Source organism: Octopus sinensis, linkage group LG2, assembly GCF_006345805.1.
Source record: "Octopus sinensis linkage group LG2, ASM634580v1, whole genome shotgun sequence".
Taxonomy (NCBI): domain Eukaryota; kingdom Metazoa; phylum Mollusca; class Cephalopoda; order Octopoda; family Octopodidae; genus Octopus; species Octopus sinensis.
Window position 1 is genome coordinate 195062195 of NC_042998.1, and position 20000 is coordinate 195082194.

General features: G+C 36.6%; 1 protein-coding gene across 9 annotated transcripts in view; it reads left to right on the top strand.

Moving 5' to 3' along the window:
• LOC115232601 (cadherin-87A-like) overlaps positions 1 to 20000 on the top strand; it is a 164230-nt gene that overhangs the window by 80543 nt on the left and 63687 nt on the right. For all 9 annotated transcript variants that reach the window (XM_036500638.1, XM_036500636.1, XM_036500639.1 and 6 more), the window contains exons 20-26: positions 928 to 1109; positions 4389 to 4515; positions 5610 to 5752; positions 8185 to 8314; positions 10979 to 11188; positions 13871 to 14028; positions 15741 to 15890. In XM_036500638.1, coding sequence (XP_036356531.1) covers positions 928 to 1109; positions 4389 to 4515; positions 5610 to 5752; positions 8185 to 8314; positions 10979 to 11188; positions 13871 to 14028; positions 15741 to 15890 — 1100 coding nt within the window. The remainder of the gene's footprint in view (positions 1 to 927; positions 1110 to 4388; positions 4516 to 5609; positions 5753 to 8184; positions 8315 to 10978; positions 11189 to 13870; positions 14029 to 15740; positions 15891 to 20000) is intronic.

Here is a 20000-nt window from a genome sequence, read left to right on the forward strand (position 1 = left end):
ATTATATTAAATTAGAGATAAAACCACTATTAGGCAAATCAAACAATGAAAAGCATAAGCCAATACATAAAATTAATTATTTTATATTATTTTAAATATATATCAAAAGTATTAATATCTTTTATTAAACTTTTAATACTTTTCATATATATTTAAAATAATATAAAATAATTAATTTTATGTATTGGCTTATGTTTTTCATTGTTTGATTTGCCTAATAGTGGTTTTATCTCTAATTTAATATAATATATATATATATATATATATATATTATATATATATATATAATAAAATATTAGGGAATAAATCTAAACTTACCGGGAAAAATCAGATTTAGGATTAAATCCAATTTTATAGTATAAATATATTATATTATATTAAATTAGAGATAAAACCACTATTAGGCAAATCAAACAATGAAAAGCATAAGCCAATACATAAAATTAATTATTTTATATTATTTTAAATATATATCAAAAGTATTAATATCTTTTATTAAACTTTTAATACTTTTCATATATATTTAAAATAATATAAAATAATTAATTTTATGTATTGGCTTATGTTTTTCATTGTTTGATTTGCCTAATAGTGGTTTTATCTCTAATTTAATATAATATATATATATATATATATATAATATATATATATATATATATATCTGTGTGTGTCTTTGTGTTTGTCCTCTCTCCACCATTTGACAACTAGTGTTGGTGGGTTTATGTTCTTTGTAACTTAGCAGTTCACCAAAAGAAACCTGTAAAATAAGTACCAGGCTTGAAAAACAAAGAAACATTAGGGTAGATTCATTTGACTAAAAATTCTTCTGGGCAGTGCCCCAGCATGGCCGCAGTCTAACGACTGAAATAATTGAAAGATAAAATATATGTTTTAAATATTTGATATAATGTAATATTCCTTTCACAGGTACATCAGTCTTAAAGGTTCAAGCCACAGATTTAGATCAACCTGGAACACCAAACTCTGACATCACCTACTCAATTGTCTCTGGGGCAGATGGCTTTTTTGTTATTGAACCAGATGGGGTTATAAAGACCACCTTCCGAGCAATATTTGATTATGAAACTAAGCAAGAGTATTACTTAACTGTAAGTCTTGCTTTTATACTCTTCCAAATTTACTGTGGCCATGATATCTTTTTATATAAAAGTCAAGTTGTGTGTCTGTCTCCTACGATTTAGATTCCTAACTACTCCCACATTTTGCGATGCAGTTTAACCAAAACCGGGTATCTTATAGTCGTGATTCATACCGAGCCCTTCTGGGTATTAGCGCATGTCTACGATGAGTCTATGATTAAAAAAAAAATTTACCATAATTTTTTTTCATTTTAATGCATTTTTTTCGCTATTATATAAGGGAAGTAACTCTCTAAAAATGTTTACAATGAGTCAACGATTTAAAAAAACATTTACCATCATTTTTTTTCCATTTTTAATGCATTTTTTTGCTATTTTTTGGCTATAACTCTCTAAAAATGCTTTATAGTTATTTCCTTTACAAACCCGAGCAACGCCGGGCGATACTCCTAGTTTCTTATATTGCTGTCTTAAGACATCATAACTAATCTGTTCTGAAAATCATTAGAAATTTGACTCGTATGCTGTAAAATATGTTTTCCTCCCAGTTGCAATTTCTAGTGGTAGCCTGGAGATATAATCATTGTGAAGACTGGTTCTTGTTAGAGTTTCAAAGACATGTCACGAGAAAGAGGTTATTTCTATTTTTATTAACTCAATTCCTGCCCTTGAAATTGGAGCTGTCTTCAGTATTTCTACTTAATATTTCCTTGTGCCATGTAAAAAACATCCAGTCTGCACTGTGAAGCAGCTGCCAGCTGTAATAACCGTGCCAAAACTGACCTTGCCTGTTCTGGCGCCATATAAAAAGCACTCACTCCTCTCTGTGGGGTGGTTGGTGTTAGGAAGGGTATCCATCTGTAAAAACCATACCAAAACAAACACAGTAACCTGCTGTATTCTTCTACCTGGCCAGCTCTTGTCAAGCCATCCAACAGTGGAGGCACATGGCCTAGTGGTTAGAGCAGTTGGATTCGCAGTCGAGGGATTGTGGGTTCGAATCTCAGACCGGGCGATGTTCTAAAACTGAGAATTCAAATAGCTTCCCATTAGATTCACAGACCCACAGAGATTATCAAAACTAATATAACAAGCTAGCAAAACTCTTGTTAGTTACGCAATAGTTATTTGTTTTATCCTCATCTTAACATTTGGTCTGGACAAGCTTGTCAGTGTCATGCCGGTATTTTACTAGTGATAACACACACCACCGAACATGCTTGATAGATTTTGATCCTCTTGTGTGTGTATATATATATATATATATACATCTATATAATAATAATATTAGAGAGTATAGCTCCAAACTTACAGGGAAAAATTAGATTTAGTATTAAATCAAATTTCACAGTATAAATATATAAAATATGAATTAGAGATAAAACCACTATTAGGCAACTCAAACAGTGATAGACATAAACCAATACATAAATAACAAATAATATAAATATAATTAATATAATATATAATATATATATATAATTTTAATTTTTTTTTCCCAAAAAGTATATGTTTGAGTTGCCTAATAGTGGTTTTATCTCTAATTTATATTTTATATACATCTATCTCTTATTATAAAAGCAGATTTTATCTGCCTCCTTTTGTCAGTTATAGAAATCTACAATATAGGATTTCTTCAATTACAATTTACCTAGCATTTTTAAGAGTAGAATGCATCGGGTTTTGCCAGGTCCAGTTTTTAAAATTTAAACTCCAATTAAGCAAAATTTACAGAAAACTCACATTCTGGTGTGTATGTCAAATGCTTTTCCTAGTCTGGTTTACAGCACATGCAAACGCACACACACAGTGTGCAACGAATAAAGTGAAACTAGATGTAATATTTGTTTCTGTCTATCACGCTGATAGATACATGAGTAAAATGTATGGCAAGCTAACAGATAAGAGTGAGTGAAAATGTTCTTGGAAGAGAGTAAATAGCAACAGAGTGATTTGAGGAAGACTAAACTGAAAGTATGAAACAGTGTTTATGTATAAACAGACGACACTTATATATAGTTATTAATAAACGTATGCATCCGTTTAACCCATTCGTTACCAAACCGCCCAAATTTACCTATTCATATTTAAATGAGAATATCAGAGTAAATCTCTTTAGTACATTCGTGAAAACACGTATTATACTTCGTAAACACTTCAAATACAGTTTTGTACAAAAAGTGTAATTTTAATTCCGTGAATTATGGGAGATTTTTTCCGAAATTTGTTCCTATTGTGTTTTCAAAATTTGTAATTCTGACAAAAAATGGATACGAATTTCATTATATCAAGCAGCGAGTCAGAATTCGAAGGATTTTCTACTGAAGACCTTCATAAATCTAACTCTATGACTGAAAAACAAAAGCATCTTTATATAAGAGTGAAGTTGTGTGTCTGTCTCTTACGATTTAGATTCGTAACTACTCCCACATTTTGCGGTGCAGTTTAACCAAAAGCGGGTATCTTATAGTCGTGATTCATATCGAGCCCTTCTGGGTATTAGCGCGCATCTACGATGAGTCTACGATTTAAAAGAAATTTACCATCATATTTTTCCATTTTAATGCATTTTTTTCGCTTTTATATAAGGGAAGTAACTCTCTAAAAATATCTATGATGTGTCAACGATTTAAAAAAAAATTTACCTTAATTTTTTTTCAATTTTTAATGCATTTTTTTGCTATTTTTTGGCTATAACTCTCTAAAAATGCTTATATAGTTATTTCCCTTACAACCCGAGCAACGCCGGGCGATATTGCTAGTATATATATAAAGCTGAAGTTGTCTGTGTGTGGCAGGTTTGGTAGCCTTCAACTAACACTATCTCCTCCGAGACCCTGCGGTGCAAGTTGACCAAAATTGAGAGTATGATAGAAGAAGGCTTGCTCTTCATTCCGTAGATGATGAAATTCAAATCGGACCATGTTAAGACGAAAAGTTATTTACATCAAAAAGGTGTTTTTTTTCCTATGAAAACCCCTATTTTTTATGATTTTTTGACTGCTGTGTTGCCATTTTTCAGTGTATTTCAATCAGAAAAATGTTCATTTAAAGAGAATAACAATCTACATCATGCAAAATTTTAACTTTTCAAAAATTCCAATTCTAAAGGGTTGAAACAAACCCAAGCAATCCCGGGCTATACTGCTGGTATATATATATATATATATATATATATATATATATATATATATATATATATATATATGCTTTCAGCAATGAGTCTTATAAACCTTTGTTGCTTGAAATTTCAGTTAAACTTAATTCGTCGCTTGTTTTGTGTTTTAGGTTATGGCAAAAGACAATGGTTTACCTCCATTGAGTGCTACTACACAGGTCAAAATTTGTATTGATGATTTCAATGATGTAATTCCATATTTCATTCCATTTACAGTCCAAGTAAATGTCAAAGAAAGTAAGTCTAATCATTCTTGATACATTTTAATTATTTCAGGCAGTTTTAATACATCTATTTTTTTTTGTATTAGTTATTTAATATGAGTAGGGGTATTATTGGTAATCTTTAAGACTATATATATATATATTGGTATATCATCATCATCATCATCATCATCATCATCATCATCATCATCATCATCATCATCATCGTTTAACGTCCGTTTCCCAACTTGCACGGGTTGGACGGTTCAACCGGGGGTCTGGGAAGCCAGGTGGCTGCACCAGGCTCCAGTCTGAGCTGGCAGTATTTCTACAGCTGGATGCCCTTCCTAACGCCAACCACTCCGCAAGTGTAGTGGGTGCTTTTTACGTGCCACCGGCACAGGTGCCAGGGGAATCTGGCATTGGCCACGATCAGTTGGTGCTTTTAACATGCCACCGGCACGGAAGCAAGCCAAGGCGGCGCTGGTATCGGCCACGTTTGGATGGTGCTTTTATGTGCCACTGGCACAGAAGCCAGTCGAGGCGGCACTGGCATCGGCCATGTTTGGATGGTGCCTTTTATGGCAAAAGACACAGGTATCACAACTGGTATATATATATATATATATATATATATATATATATACCGCAGCCATCTATTTCAGCAGTCCTTAGTCAAATCGTCTAACCCATGCTAGCATGGAAAGCAGACGTTAAACGATGATGATGATGATATATATGTATGTATAATACAGTATATTATCTTCATATATAGCGTTAGAGAATGATTGTAACCCAAATGTAATGCAATATAATAGTATTATTACATATATATATATATATATATATACACACACATATACACATATACACATCTAAGGTGGCGAGTTGGCAGAATTGTTAGCATCCTGGACAAAATGCTTAGAGGTATTTCGCCTGCCACTACGTTTTGAGTTCAAATTCCACCAAGGTCTACTTTGCCTTTCATCCTTTCAGGGTCAATAAATTGAGTACCAGTGAAACACCGGGGGTCATTAAAATCGACTAATCCACTCCTCCAAAATTACAGGCCTTGTGCCTATAATAGAAATGCTTATTATACATATGTATATCTCTTGCACCTTACAGATGTCGCTGTCAACACAGAAATTATACAGTTGAATGCCTATGATGCTGATCAGAGTGCAAAAGTACAGTTTTCATTCGCAGAACCATCAAATGCCATTAACCCTAATGGTTTGACTGTAACTAAGGCAGACTTTGATTACACAGTAAGTGCCTCTTCATTTCATCGCCTTCTACACCTCTTCATTTTCCTCTTCAAAACTCTATCAATACTGTTGCAACCATCCATCCATTGTCTCACATCTCCATACTACCATCCTCTAACTCTCTTGTAACTACCTTCTACTAATCATTACATATTCACATCACCATTGCTTACCTCTACTATAGCTACTAACAACTATCATCAAATACCTATTTCGATTTCTTAACCACCCACAAGGGGATAAACGCAGAGACAACAAACAAGGACAGACAAAGGGATTAAGTCGATTATATCGACCCCAGTGCATAACTGGTACTTATTTAATCAACCCTGAAAGGATGAAAGGCAAAGTCGACCTCGGCGGAATTAGAACTCAGAACGTAAAGACAGACGAAATGCCTATTTCTTTACTACCCACAAGGGGCTAAACACAGAAAGGACAAACAAGGACAGACAAAAGGATTAAGTCGATTATATCGACCCCAGTGCATAACTAGTACTTATTTAATCGACCCCGAAAGGATGAAAGGCAAAGTCGACCTCGGCGGAATTAGAACTCAGAACGTAAAGACAGACGAAATGCCTATTTCTTTACTACCCACAAGGGACTAAACACAGAAAGGACAAACAAGGACAGACAAACGGATTAAGTCAATTATATCGACCCCAGTGCATAACTGGTACTTATTTAATCAACCCTGAAAGGATGAAAGGCAAAGTCGATCTCGGCAGAATTTGAACTCAGAACATAGCGGCAGACGAAATACCGCTAAGCATTTTGCCCAGCGTGCTAACGATTCTGCCAGCTGGCCACTTTATGTCTATACCAGCATCACCTTCCCCTACTGTTATAAAGATCTACTGACATTGCCATCACACATCTGTACCAGCATTCCATATCTGTACCACCACGACCACGACCACCACTACCACAACGACGACCACCACACCCACCACCACCACCACCACCACCACCACCACCACCACTGCCATATACCACTCTTCTAGCTACCATCACATGTCCATACCATCTTCTCCTAAATCTGCCGTAACTTCCATTCACTACCATCACACATTTGTACCATCTTTCATCATTACCACTTACTCTACAATAGCTATATTTGGATGTCTATATGGGAATCGGTTGCCTCTACAATAGCTACCATCACATGTCCATATCACTACCACCTATTTCTACTTTAGCTACATTCACATGCACATACCACTATCACCAACTCTCCTCTAGATTCTTTTACACTACCACTAGATACCAATACCACTGTGACTTATATCTACTTTAGTTACCACTCCTGTTTATAGCGCTATGACCTTACTCTATTCCAAGAAACCATTATCTACATCTGATATACTGGAAATTATTATTGAGCTGGTGTGAGGATTTGAACCCCAACTGCAAGATATTCAGTTAGCCACCACAGTTTCATGAGATCGATCTATAAATCAACCAATCGACATGCAGCTGTGGTATGATTTGTGGCTCCTCTGCTGATCTAAAATTCATCCCCTTTCTCATCCTATAAAAATCATTTAGCATCTAATTCAGCAACACAGCTTCGGGCATTTGAGTAAAGGCAGACTGTCTAGACAAGACATCTTGGACACTCACAGAAGGCAGACTGCTAAGAGCAAACCACCTTGAAAGCTCACACGTGCTGTACTTTAGCTGACCTTCGTGAGTCACAGCATTGTTCTTTCCACCCAGTCAGTGTTTATATAATATCTACATCTTTTTTTCAAAACATGGCGAACACAATAAATCATGTCCAGCAATAAACATGTTAAAAGTTAAAACTTCCTGAGTTACATCCAGCTAGACCATGTGATGATGGTCATCAACAACACAACACACACCAACAAAAAGCCAACATGACAACAGCATGGAACTCAATTATGTTCTCTTTTTGTAAATGTAAGAATTTGAGAGCAATAGGCTTGTCCCTTTCTATGGACAACAACAACAGGAGGCGCAATAGCCCAGTGGTTAGGGCAGCGGACTCGCGGTCGTAGGATCGTGGTTTCGATTCCCAAACCGGCCATTGTGTATGTTTATTGAGCGAAAACACCTAAAGCTCCATGCGGCTCCGGCAGGGGGTGGTGGCAACCCCTGTTATACACTTTCGCCCCAACTTTCTCTCACTCTTTCTTCCTGTTGTCCCCGACTTCCTATGCAACTGCTGAGCCTGGATGCGCATTCATCCATCCGTCGATGCCCTCGGTGTAGGGGATTGACCTGCTTTCTCTTCTGCGGGTCTTACGGATAGCAAAGGCCCACGTTTCAGACTTCTCCCATCTTGCAAGCTCTGGGATGAAGACCGCTTCGCTCAACAGCAACAGCAACAACAACAACAAAATTTAATATATTTATGAACATAAAAAAATATTGTCTCTTCTTTTCTCATTCTTTGCTTTCAGAATTTATTTAGGATGGATCCAGACACTGGTAAAATCTTCATTGCTAAGGATTTAAACCGAGACCGAGTGAGTTTGATTACTCACACAGTACAAGCAGTCGATACAGCTGGTGTGGATCAAACAGGCACAGGTGAGTGTAGTAAAGTCTCATGCAGGTTCTAGTATAGAGATTATCTTCTATGTTTCATCAAGTGGATGTTTGTGAGTGAGTAAAGTGATAATATCGACTCACATAAAATTGATTGGTTCTTCACGCTGAGAGTTGCTGAAGCATGGAACAAACTGCTGGCATCAGTTGTTAGTTGTCGGAGCATTGTATCCTTCAAAACTTCCATGCTTCCTGAGATTCGCCAACACTACACTTGATTTTCTCCCCTCCATATACACGCAAACATGTATCTGACTCATACATTGTTCGCTTTCCAGACATTTCTACATTACTGCATGTACTTTATATGCACTTTCTGACAAGTTGTGGTGCACCTGAGCACTGTATACAATAATTTCATTATTATTATTATTATATTATTGAACACTCTTTCCCTTACATTAATGGCTCCATATTAGAACTAGTGATTTCTTACAGACACTGCTATTAATATTTTTTTGAGGAATTTCCAACTATCAACCAAATAAAATAGTTTATATCTCACCCTGGAAAATAGTCACATACTGAGAAAAAAACATCAGTTATTCATCATCCTTAAAACTTCATTAATGATTGCCATGTTCCATCTTTTTGTTCATCATTCATCGTTTAACGTCCGCTTTCCATGCTAGCATGGGTTGGACGAATGACTGAGGGCTGGCGAACCAGATGGCTGCACCAGGCTTCAATCTTGATCTGGCAGAGTTTCTACAGCTGGATGCCCTTCCTAACGCCAACCACTCCGAGAGTGTAGTGGGTGCTTTTACATGCCACCGGCACGAGGGCCAGTCAGGCGGTACTGGCAATGACCTCACTTGAATCTTTATATACATGCCACAGGCACAGGTGCCAGTAAGGCGATGCTGGTGACGATCACGCTCAAATGGTGTCTTTTACATGCCACCAGCACGGAGGCCAGATATCCGCTCTGGCTACCAATATCATACAGAAGATAAAGAAATATCACATAGTTTTGGCTGTGAATAGGTGAATATATCATATCTTATACATTACGATTGAATAGATAAATATGTGTAACATTTTTAACAGCTCTTTAAAACAATCAATAAAATATTGATAGCTAACTGTATTTTGATGAGTTTTTGGATACTTTTTCCATGGAAATTGTCATGTATATATATATATATATATATATATATATATATATATAAAATTAAAATCAAAATCAAAAATCAAAATGAGGGTGAAAAATAGGATATTCCCTCATATATTTATATATATATATTTATATATAGAATAATTGAGTAGTTGAATGAATTATCTTATTATGGATAATTCGGTTAACCGATACCTGGGTAGCAAATTCACGTCAGAAAAACACGGTTGAAGCTACATGCCTAGAGCAGAGATCACGTGCTATCATGTGGAAATTTGTGTGTTTTTTTAAATACAAATAAATGAAAGAATGGAGTTGAACGACGAATTAACAAAATTCCTGTATTTTATTTATATATTTATATATATATATTTTATACGTCAAATAGTTTCATTCACATGTAATTTGAATTTTATACATAATTCCAATGAGTTGAGTTTGAGACTTCATGAATAAGTTGTTGCATATGTTATTGTGTAATGCTGCAATATTCATGAGATTATATTGCAATGAAACAATTGTAAATTGATGTAATAAAAGGACTTATGACTTGCTCATCCTGTTCTTGTTTGTAAATGTAAAAATTGTCTACAGACACTTGTGGATTTTTCAGTGGGTGATTGATAAAACAAACCTTCTCCGGATTACTGATGCAGGCATGACTGTGTGGTGAGAAGTTTGCTTCCCAGTCACATAGTACTGGGTTCAATCTCACTGTGTGACACCTTGGGCAAATGTGCCTTGTGAGTGGATTTAGTAGATGAAAACTTATGAATATCTGTATATGGATATATCAATATGTATTTGTCTTTTGTGTTTGATTTGGCATGGTCTCTATGGCTGGATGCTCTTCCTAATACCAACCACTTCCCAGAGTGTGCTGGCTGCTTTTACATGACACTGCATGGGTGCTTTTTCACATGGTATCGCATAAGGCGGCAAGCTGGCAGAAACGTTAGCATGCCAGGCGAAATGCGTAGCCATATTGCGTCTGCATATTCTGAGTTCAAATTCCGCCAAGGTTGACTTTGCCTTTCATCCTTTTGGGGTCGATTAAGTAAGTACCAGTTATGCACTGGGGTCAATATAATCGACTTAATCCATGTGTCTATCCTTGTTTGTCCTCTCTGTGTTTGGCCCCTTGTGGGTAGTAAAGAAATAGGTATCGCATGGGCCCTTTTATACGACACCACATGTGTGCTTTTATGTGGCACTGCATGGGCACCTTTACATGACTGCTTCTTTGTGACACCATATAGGTGTTTTTATGTATCAATGCACAAGTGATTTTACTTGACACTGCCATGAGTGCTTTATGCCACCAAAATATTTGATCTTAACACTTCTGATTTGGGGTTATGGGGCTTCTTGAGTATGGCAAGGCACCAGGTATCTCGATCCTGTCATCTCACCTGAAAAGTTCAGCTTCCTGAGGTTGTCTTCAGTACTTCATCCCATGTCTTCCTAAATTTCCCACTTCCGTGTGTTCCATATGTACACATATATATTTGAAAAGTGTTATTTTTCAGGTACCATCATTATAAATATATTAGACGTGAACAAAATACCACCAAGGTTCACTCAGCCATGGACTCCATCGACACCTTTCTACAGAGTTACCTTGAATGAGGAACAGTCAGTTGGTAGTTCGGTAATAACACTGAATGCTATTGATGATGACGGTTCGATTGAAGGTTATGAACTAGCAGAGACCAAGGGATATTTTGTTGCCAATAAAGGTTTGCCAATATTTGTTTCACTTATTTCTCTTCCTTTTTGTTATATACTTTGTTTTAACTTTAATTTGTGTGCGTGTGTGTTTGTGCATATTCTTACAACCCAGCTGCCATTGTTTCAGTAAAGCTTATATTTGTTAAGCCACCGTACAAAATTAATATATATCATCCTCATCATTTTCATCTTTTAACATCTGCTTTCCATGCTGGTATGGGTTGAATGGGTTTACAGGAGCTGGCTAGGCAGAAGACTGCATCATGGCTTACTGTCTGTGTTGGCATGGTTTTTATGGCTGGATGCCTTTCCTTATACCAACGACTCCATGGAATAGGCTTAGTAAGCATTAACTTTGCCAAAACAAAGACAGGTGTGTCATAAGAATATGAATAGATATACACATACATATCTATGTGTGTGTGTGTGTGTGTGTGTAATCCCTAAGTTAAAGACATTAATATTATTAAAAGTTACAAACTAAAATATTCAAATAAAGTATTATTGTAAGTTAAAGACATTAATATTATTAAAAGTTACAAACTAAAATATTCAAATAAAGTATTATTGTGAACAATATTCAAATAAAGTATTATTGTTCACAGTAATACTCTATTTGAATAATATTAATGTCTTTAACTTAGGGATTACATTACAGGTTTTGTTTCTTTATATATATATTTTTATTCCTTATCATATTATGAGGTAAGTTAAGCTTTTAGTTTTTAGGTTTTTTTAGAAATTTGACCTGAAGAGTGACTGTTTTTGGGAGTAAAATAATTTTTCCATTCTAATGAATTTGGATATGGTTTTCTTATATGATTTTATATAGTCCTAATGCAGCCACAAAACACGTGTAGTCAATGTACAAGTACTTACTTTTATACATTATATTATTGTATTAATTTTATTGTTCAATTTATACTTTATTTGATTTTAGATTAATATTTTTATGATGACTGTTTTCTTTGTATGGTATTCACTGTGATTTTAAAAGTATTTGCTCTGATATATTATATGACTGTAATAATCTTACTGTTCAATATTATATATTATTAAAATTTTAGATTAGTATTTTGTATGGTATATGTCACACAGCATGGTTTGGACGGGTTCTTCATTGACTGAGTTGTGGTTCGTCTCTAAATTTACATATATTATATATTATATATTATGAAATTCAGTAGAATATGATTATACTGAATTTTACCTGTAAGGTTGGAATAATAATTTATTCCCTAATATTATTATTATTATAATATATATATATATATATATAATTAAATAAGGGTAGAAATTGATATTAATCAATTAAAACCAGTGGCCTAGCATATTTAAAAAAATCCGAAGATTAAAAATTTTTTACATACAAAATTTAGAGGATTGACCGCTAAAAGTGGACAGCCTGTATGCTAGATATAGACGTGAAAATCGCCATTTTCCACGAAGAATGTGTTCTCAAGAAAAAATTAACCAAAAAGCACTTTTGGTTTTTTGCTGAATTTTTTTCTTGAGAACATTTTCTGTGGAAAATGGAGATTTTGACATCTATATCTAGCATACAGGCTGTCCACTTTTAGTGGTCAATCCTCTAAATTTTGTATATATATATAATGATATGTATGTATATATCTATGTGTGTGTGCCTTTGTATCTATGTTTGTCCCACCCCATCATCGCTTGACAACTGGTGTTGGTGTGTTTACATCCCTGTAACTTAGCAGCTTGGCACAAGAGCCTGATAGAATAAGTACTAGGCTTAAAAAGTAAGTTCTAGGGTCAATTTGTTCAGTTAGACCCTTGTAGGTGGTGCTCCAGTATGGCTGCAGTCAAATGACTGAAACAAATAAAAGAATGAAAAAATAAATATGATGGGCTTCTTTCAGTTTCTGTCTACCATATCTACTCACAAGGCTTTGGTTGGCCTGAAGCTATAGTAGAAGACGCTTGCCCAATGTACCACGCAGTAGGACTGAACTTGGAACCATGTGGACGGGAAGTAAGCTTCTTACCACACGGGCACATAACACATATAAGTGCACAGACACATATACATACATGCATGTATACATACACACATATGCTGTTGCTGCTGATTATGATATTTGTACAAACACTATACCACTCTTGTGAACACCAGAATCTACAGGTGTGCCAAAGTTGACTGGACAGTTAAGAGAAAGAGAGATAGAGAGAGGGGGGAGAGGGAGAGAGAGAGAGAAGGGGGAGAGAGGGAGAGAGAGAGGGGGAGAGAGGGAGAGAGAGAGAGAGAGAGAGAGAGCATGTCCAGAAATCCAAGCCACAGTATAGATTGTGCAGTATGGTCCTCACTTGTGGAGGCACATGGCCTAGTGGTTAGAGCAGCGGACTTGCGGTTGAAGGATCGCGGGTTCGAATCTCAGACCGGGTGATGTGTGTGTTTATGAGCGAAACACCTAAGCTCTATGCGGCTCCGGTAGAAGGTAATGGTGAATTTCTGCTGACTCTTTCACCACAACTTTCTCTCACTCGGTCCTCCTGCATCTTGCACCCCACCTGTGATGGACCAGCGTCCCTTCCAGGTGCTTGATCAGAACTGAATTAGGATCAAACAACAATAGAAATGTTACTGTAAAAGAAAGGGTAAATATTGATAATTATAATCGTAATGTATATCTCTATGTATTCTTCCCTCTATTTATCCATGTTAGGCGTGGTAACTGTGAATAAGCGAATTGATTTCGAAGTTATTGAAGATCTCTCATTCTTGGCCTATGCTTGGGATAATGTTGAACCCAAAATGACTGCCACAGCCACTGTTTTAGTCACAATTAAGAACATAAATGATAATAATCCATTATTCAAGGCTGTAAGTAACATTTCAGTTATTTCAAAACATCATTTGTGATTTATTTTTTCATATGTACTTTCGTATATGTTTTCTATATATTTTTCCTTTTTCCATATACATTATATTGTTTCTGCATTTGGACCAGTCATGACACATCATAAATTCTGTGGAGATCACGATAAAAAACCCACAAATTTGAGGTCATGGCACAAGCTGACAAATTTTGTGGAGGTCACAGTATAAGATCATAATTTTTAGAGATTACAGAAGGTTATAAATTTAGTCACAAGGAGGTCATGTCACATTGTCAAATTTTTTGGAGATTATAAATTTTGCTGAGATCACAACATATGGTTACAAATTTTAGAAAGTTTAAGGCATAGGGTCATAAATTTTGAGGCAATCATGAAATAAGGCGGCAAATTTGAAAGTGATAACAAAACCAAACTGCATCTTATCTAGCCTAACTCTCTCCCTAATTAGTTGGGCTATGACCCTCACTGTAACTATATATAGCTTTAACATCATTTACCTACAGGATCATTGAAACATGCATGATAAGCCACCTATGGAAGAGGATACTTTCTTATAACATTATCAGCATGGAAAAAGAAGACATCTGGTGCCAATGCAGGAGCATGTCTTACTTTTTCCAAAAACTCATAATGCCTGCATCAGTATTGAGAAATGTACTGTTAGGAAACCAAGTAGCTATTGGTCAATGCTACTACAGCCAACACTGAACTTCCAGATGTTGAGCAATCCTGTCAGGAACTCGCAAACACAATCAGTGCAATCCCAGTGCAGAATTTTCTCTTAATTGGTGGGAATTTTAATGCTCTGCTGGGACATACAGATCCACTCTTCACTTTAGCAAAAGCACCAATAGAAACAGTAAAGACACGAAGGCCTTCATGAAACAGAACAACCTTGTTGCTGTTAATCAGCAACTACCTGAAGAAGAAGAAGAAATAATTGTTTGCTCCTTTAACCCTTTCGTTACCAACCCGGCCAAAACCGGCTCTGGCTCGGTACAAATGTCTTGTTTTCATAAGTTTTGCATCAAAATCTTCCACCAAACCTTAGTCACAATTTATGTTCCTAACACTAGCTGAATGATAGCTAAGTTATTTTACTAAATTCTTTGTTATATTTAAAGCAATTGAAAGAAACACAGAGCATATTAAAATAAATGCAGTAATGAAAGGGTTAAAATAAATAAAAGAGAAACAATTCTTAACCCTTTTGATAGCAACCTGGCTGAAACTGGCTCTGGCTCTGGCTCTGTAGTACAAATGTCTTGTTTTCAAAAATTCTGAATTAAAATCTTCCACCAAACCTTAGTCACAATTTATGTTCCTAACACTAGCTGAATGATAACTAAGTTATTTTACTAAATTCTTTGTTGCATTTAAAACAATTGAAAGAAACACAGAGCATCTTAAAATAAATACAGTAACGAAAGGGTTAATGAAATGAACAACAAATATTTACTTCATCGAGACAGTAACGAAGAGGTTCAATAATTAAATCTGATTAATGAAAACAGGGGAGATAACCCTGATATCTCAGTTCATATAAAATTAGAATTATGCTTCCAATGAGGGGAAAAAGTCAGCACAAGTTCTAACTTAGAGTGTCAACTATGGACATGTTTCAGTTTTATTAAAACTCCTCACCATTTTCCAATTAATAATTCACTGATAATTTCATATTTCCCTTTGTTTCAGCCAATTTACAGTTTCTCTATCGAAGAAAACTCCCCACCAGGTGAGAAAGTTGGATTCGTTTCAGCCTCTGACGTAGACAAAGGAACATATGGAAATGTACTTTATAGCATTGAAGATGCCACAAAAAGTTTTGGAATAGATACCTTCACGGTAAGAATTTCTATTCTTTTGACAATTTGTTGGAATAGAAGTGGGTAGACTGGGGAACAACTGACATTCATATATTTTCAAGATCACTGGTATTAGAAAGGGTTTGCATATTTTTATTTAACACAAGATTATATTTATTTTCCAGCTGGGATAATTACTGTTTCCCTTACAAGATAAGAATAACCTCAGTCTACTAGAAACAGCAGCTAAATACTCCTCACCATCTTAGAAAGGTGTATATTGAATTATGTATTCCCAGTTTTCATGCACATAGAAAAAAAGATGAGATGACCACAGGGCTGATGGAGGTGTAATAGCAATAAAAATTGTTTTCTTTGGCAAGGAGAGAGCATTTCCACCAGCATTTCCCAATCTTTTTATTCTGGTAGAACTCTTGAAATAGATTGCATTCTCAAGGAAACCCAACATAAAAATTATATATTCTTTTTACTTGTTTCAGTCATTTGACTGCGGCCATGCTGGAGCACCGCCTTTAATCGAGCAACTCGACCCCAGGACTTATTCTTTTTGTAAGCCCAGTACTTATTCTATCGGTCTCTTTTGCCGAACCGCTAAGTTACGGAGACATAAACACACCAGCATTGGTTGTCAAACAATGCTAGGGTTAGACACACACGCATATATATATATATATATATACATATATACGACGGGCTTCTTTCAGTTTCCGTCTTCCAAATCCACTCACAAGGCTTTGGTCGGCCCGAGGCTATAGTAGAAGACACTTGCCCAAGGTGTCACGCAGTGGGACTAAACCCGGAACCATGTGGTTGGTAAACAAGCTACTTACCACACAGCCACTCCGGCGCCTATGTGTTTATTAATCTTTTGTTTCTCTTTCATAATGTTAAATTTCATAAGAAATTAAGCAAGTCATAAAACTTTGGTAGTGTCGGTAGATGGAAACTCAGAGAAGCCCGTTTTATATATATATATATATATGTATGTGTGTGTATATGTTTGTGTGTCTGTGTTTGTCTCCCCCCAACATCGCTTGACAACCGATGGTGGTGTGTTTACGTCCCTGTAACTTAGCAGTTCGGCAAAAGAGACCGATGGAACAAGTACTAGGCTTACAAAGAATAAGTCCTAGGGTTGATTTGCTCGACTAAAGATGGTGCTCCAGTATGCCCGCAGTCAAATGACTGAAACAAGTAAAAGAGAGAGAGAGAGAGAGAGAGAGAGAGAGTACATGCTACAAAAACGGTTTAAGAAATTTCATCTTAACCAAAAACTTGTTTAGACTAGATTTCCTGGCAATTCTTTATTCGGAAGAATTTTTTCTTATAGAGCTTTCTTACTACTTACAGAATATTTCCCAATGTTAGGGAATATACTATACATATATAATAGAAATAATGAATGTAGAATTAAACCCCAAAATAATTTTTAAAATGCATGTGGCTGTGGTAAGAAGCTTGTTTCTCAACCACATGGGTTTGGGTTCAGTCCCTCTGTGCGGTACTTTGAGCAAGTGTCTTCTACTATAGCCTCGGGTTGACCAAAGACTTGTGAGTGGATTTGGTAGATAGAAACTGAAAGAAACCCATTGTATATATCATCATCGTTTAATGTCCGTTTTTCATGCTAGCATGGGTTGGACAGTTTGACCAAGGGTCTGGGAAACCATGAGGCTGCACCAGGCTCCAGTCTGATCTGGCAGTGTTTCTACAGCCGGATACTCTTCCTGATGCCAACCACTCCGTGGTGATTTTTACGTGCCACCGGCACAGGGGCCAGAGGAGGCTGGCAAATGGCCACGATCAGTTGGTGCTTTTACGTGTCACTGACACGGATGCCAGTCAGGTGGCGCTGGTACCTGCCACCTGACTGGCATCCGATGTATGTGTGTGTGTGTGTGTGTGTGTGTGATGTGTGTGTGTTTCATTGTGTCTGTGTTTGTTCTCCCCCCCACCCACTGCTTGACAACTGGTGTTGATGTGTTTACATCCCTGTAACTCAGAGTTTCAGCAAAGAGATTGATAGAATAAGTACCGGGCTTAAAAAAAAGTACTGAGGTCAAGTCATTCAACTAAAATTCTTCAAGGTTGTGCCCCAGCATGGTCGCAGTCTAATGACTGAAACAAGTAAAAGACAAAAAATAAAAGATACAATTAGCCTATTTATTTCTTGTGAAACTCTTTGCAATCTCTCCTAGAAAGTCAGAGTTACAGGACTGGTGCACTACAAAGTCATTCAGCTAGCTAGATATAGCAGCAAAATCTTTCTCAAAATATCCTATTCTCTTTTAATAAAGGGCACATTGTATCTTGTTATTCCAGCTACAATGTTTGTAGCTGTTTGAAAAAGAATTGGCTGCTATGGTTGGAATAGTAAAGTAAAGTTACTTTCTTGAGTCGTACCAAATCATAAGGGCTGGTTTCCAGGTTTCATGGCATAGATATTCCCCACCTGGATGGGACGCCAGTCCCTCACAGGATTACTCATTTTTGCTAGCTGAGTGAACTGGAGCAATACGAAATGAAGTGTCTTGCTCAAGAATACAACATGTCACTTGGTCCAGGGATTGAAACCATAATCTTACGATCAGCCACTTAGCCATGCACTTCCACTATGGTTGGAGTACTTTTGATCAGGATCGGGGTCTACAGGATCGGGGTTGACCTGTGACTGATACAACAACTAGCTTGTGTACATTTAATACTAGCAAAACATGTGAACATTAGACAACTATAAATTTAGTCGAACTTTGAAAATTACAGAGATAAACATATGACTATAAGGAAGCAGAGGAATATTAAACAATACCAAGTAAACATCAAGCTAGACAACTCGGGGAACAGTGCAAAGACGGATTATCACCAACTGTAGACAACTTGATTAACAGTACAAAGACAGATTAACATTAAACTGTTGGCAGCTCTGTGAACAGGGTAAAAATAGATTAACATCAAATTGTAAACAGCTCAGTGGACAGTGCAAAAACATGTTAACGCCAAAACTGTAGACAGCTTGGCAAATAAATGATCTACAAACATTTTAACATTTTCATCATCATCATCATCATCATCGTTTAACGTCCGCTCTCCATGCTAGCATGGGTTGGATGATTTTGACTGAGGACTGGCGAACCAGATGGCTGCACCAGGCTCCAATCTTGATTTGACAGAGTTTCTAAAGCTGGATGCCCTTCCTAACACCAACCACTCCAGTTTATAAAACATCTTTTTGAAAGTTTTTTGCTTCATACCATCATCATCATCATCATCGTTTAATGTCTGTTTTCTGCACTAGCACGGGTTGGACGGTTCGACCGGGGTCTGGGAAGTCAGGGGCTGCACCAGGCTCCAGTCTGATCTGGCAGAGTTTCTACAGCTGGATGCCCTTCTTAATGCCAACCACTCCACGAGTGTAGTGGGTGCTTTTTATGTGCCACCGGCACAGGTACCAGGGGAGTCTGGCATCGGCCATGATCGGTTGGTGCTTTTAATCTTACAAACAATAACTCTGAGCACCTTTTTAAACTCATCTGGATCAGAGGATACCGTTTCATCATGAAAATCAAATGTGTTGGGGTTTGGATCTGGCGTCAGATTATTCTGAAGGAATAGAAAGAATAATTTTAATGTTTTACTTTTACGAAGGAAGCACAAACAGTTAAGTTACATTACATAGCAATAAATACTGCACAGCACCAAATTGATGGAGACCCTGAGAAACAAAGTGGAATTATTATCAACCATCTTACAAACAATAACCCTTAGCACCTTTTCAAACTCCACCTGTCTAACACCTGTGGACATGTCTACTATGGTGCGACCTCGCCTGGAATTTGCATCACCGGTCTGGAACCCGTATCTTGCCCAGGATATTAATTGTCTGGAAGCCATTCAGCGACGTGCAACCCAGAGAATACCCTCCATCAGGCATTTGCCATATTCTGAACGCCTTACTTCCCTGGGCATGGACACATTGAAACTCCGACATCTGGCAGCTGACTTGGCAGACACCCATAAAATTATTAACCATCTTACTAACAATAACTCTGAGCACCTTTTCAAACTCCACCTGTCTAACACCCGTGGACATGTTTACAAAGTCAGAAAACAACACAGCTTCCATGACTTT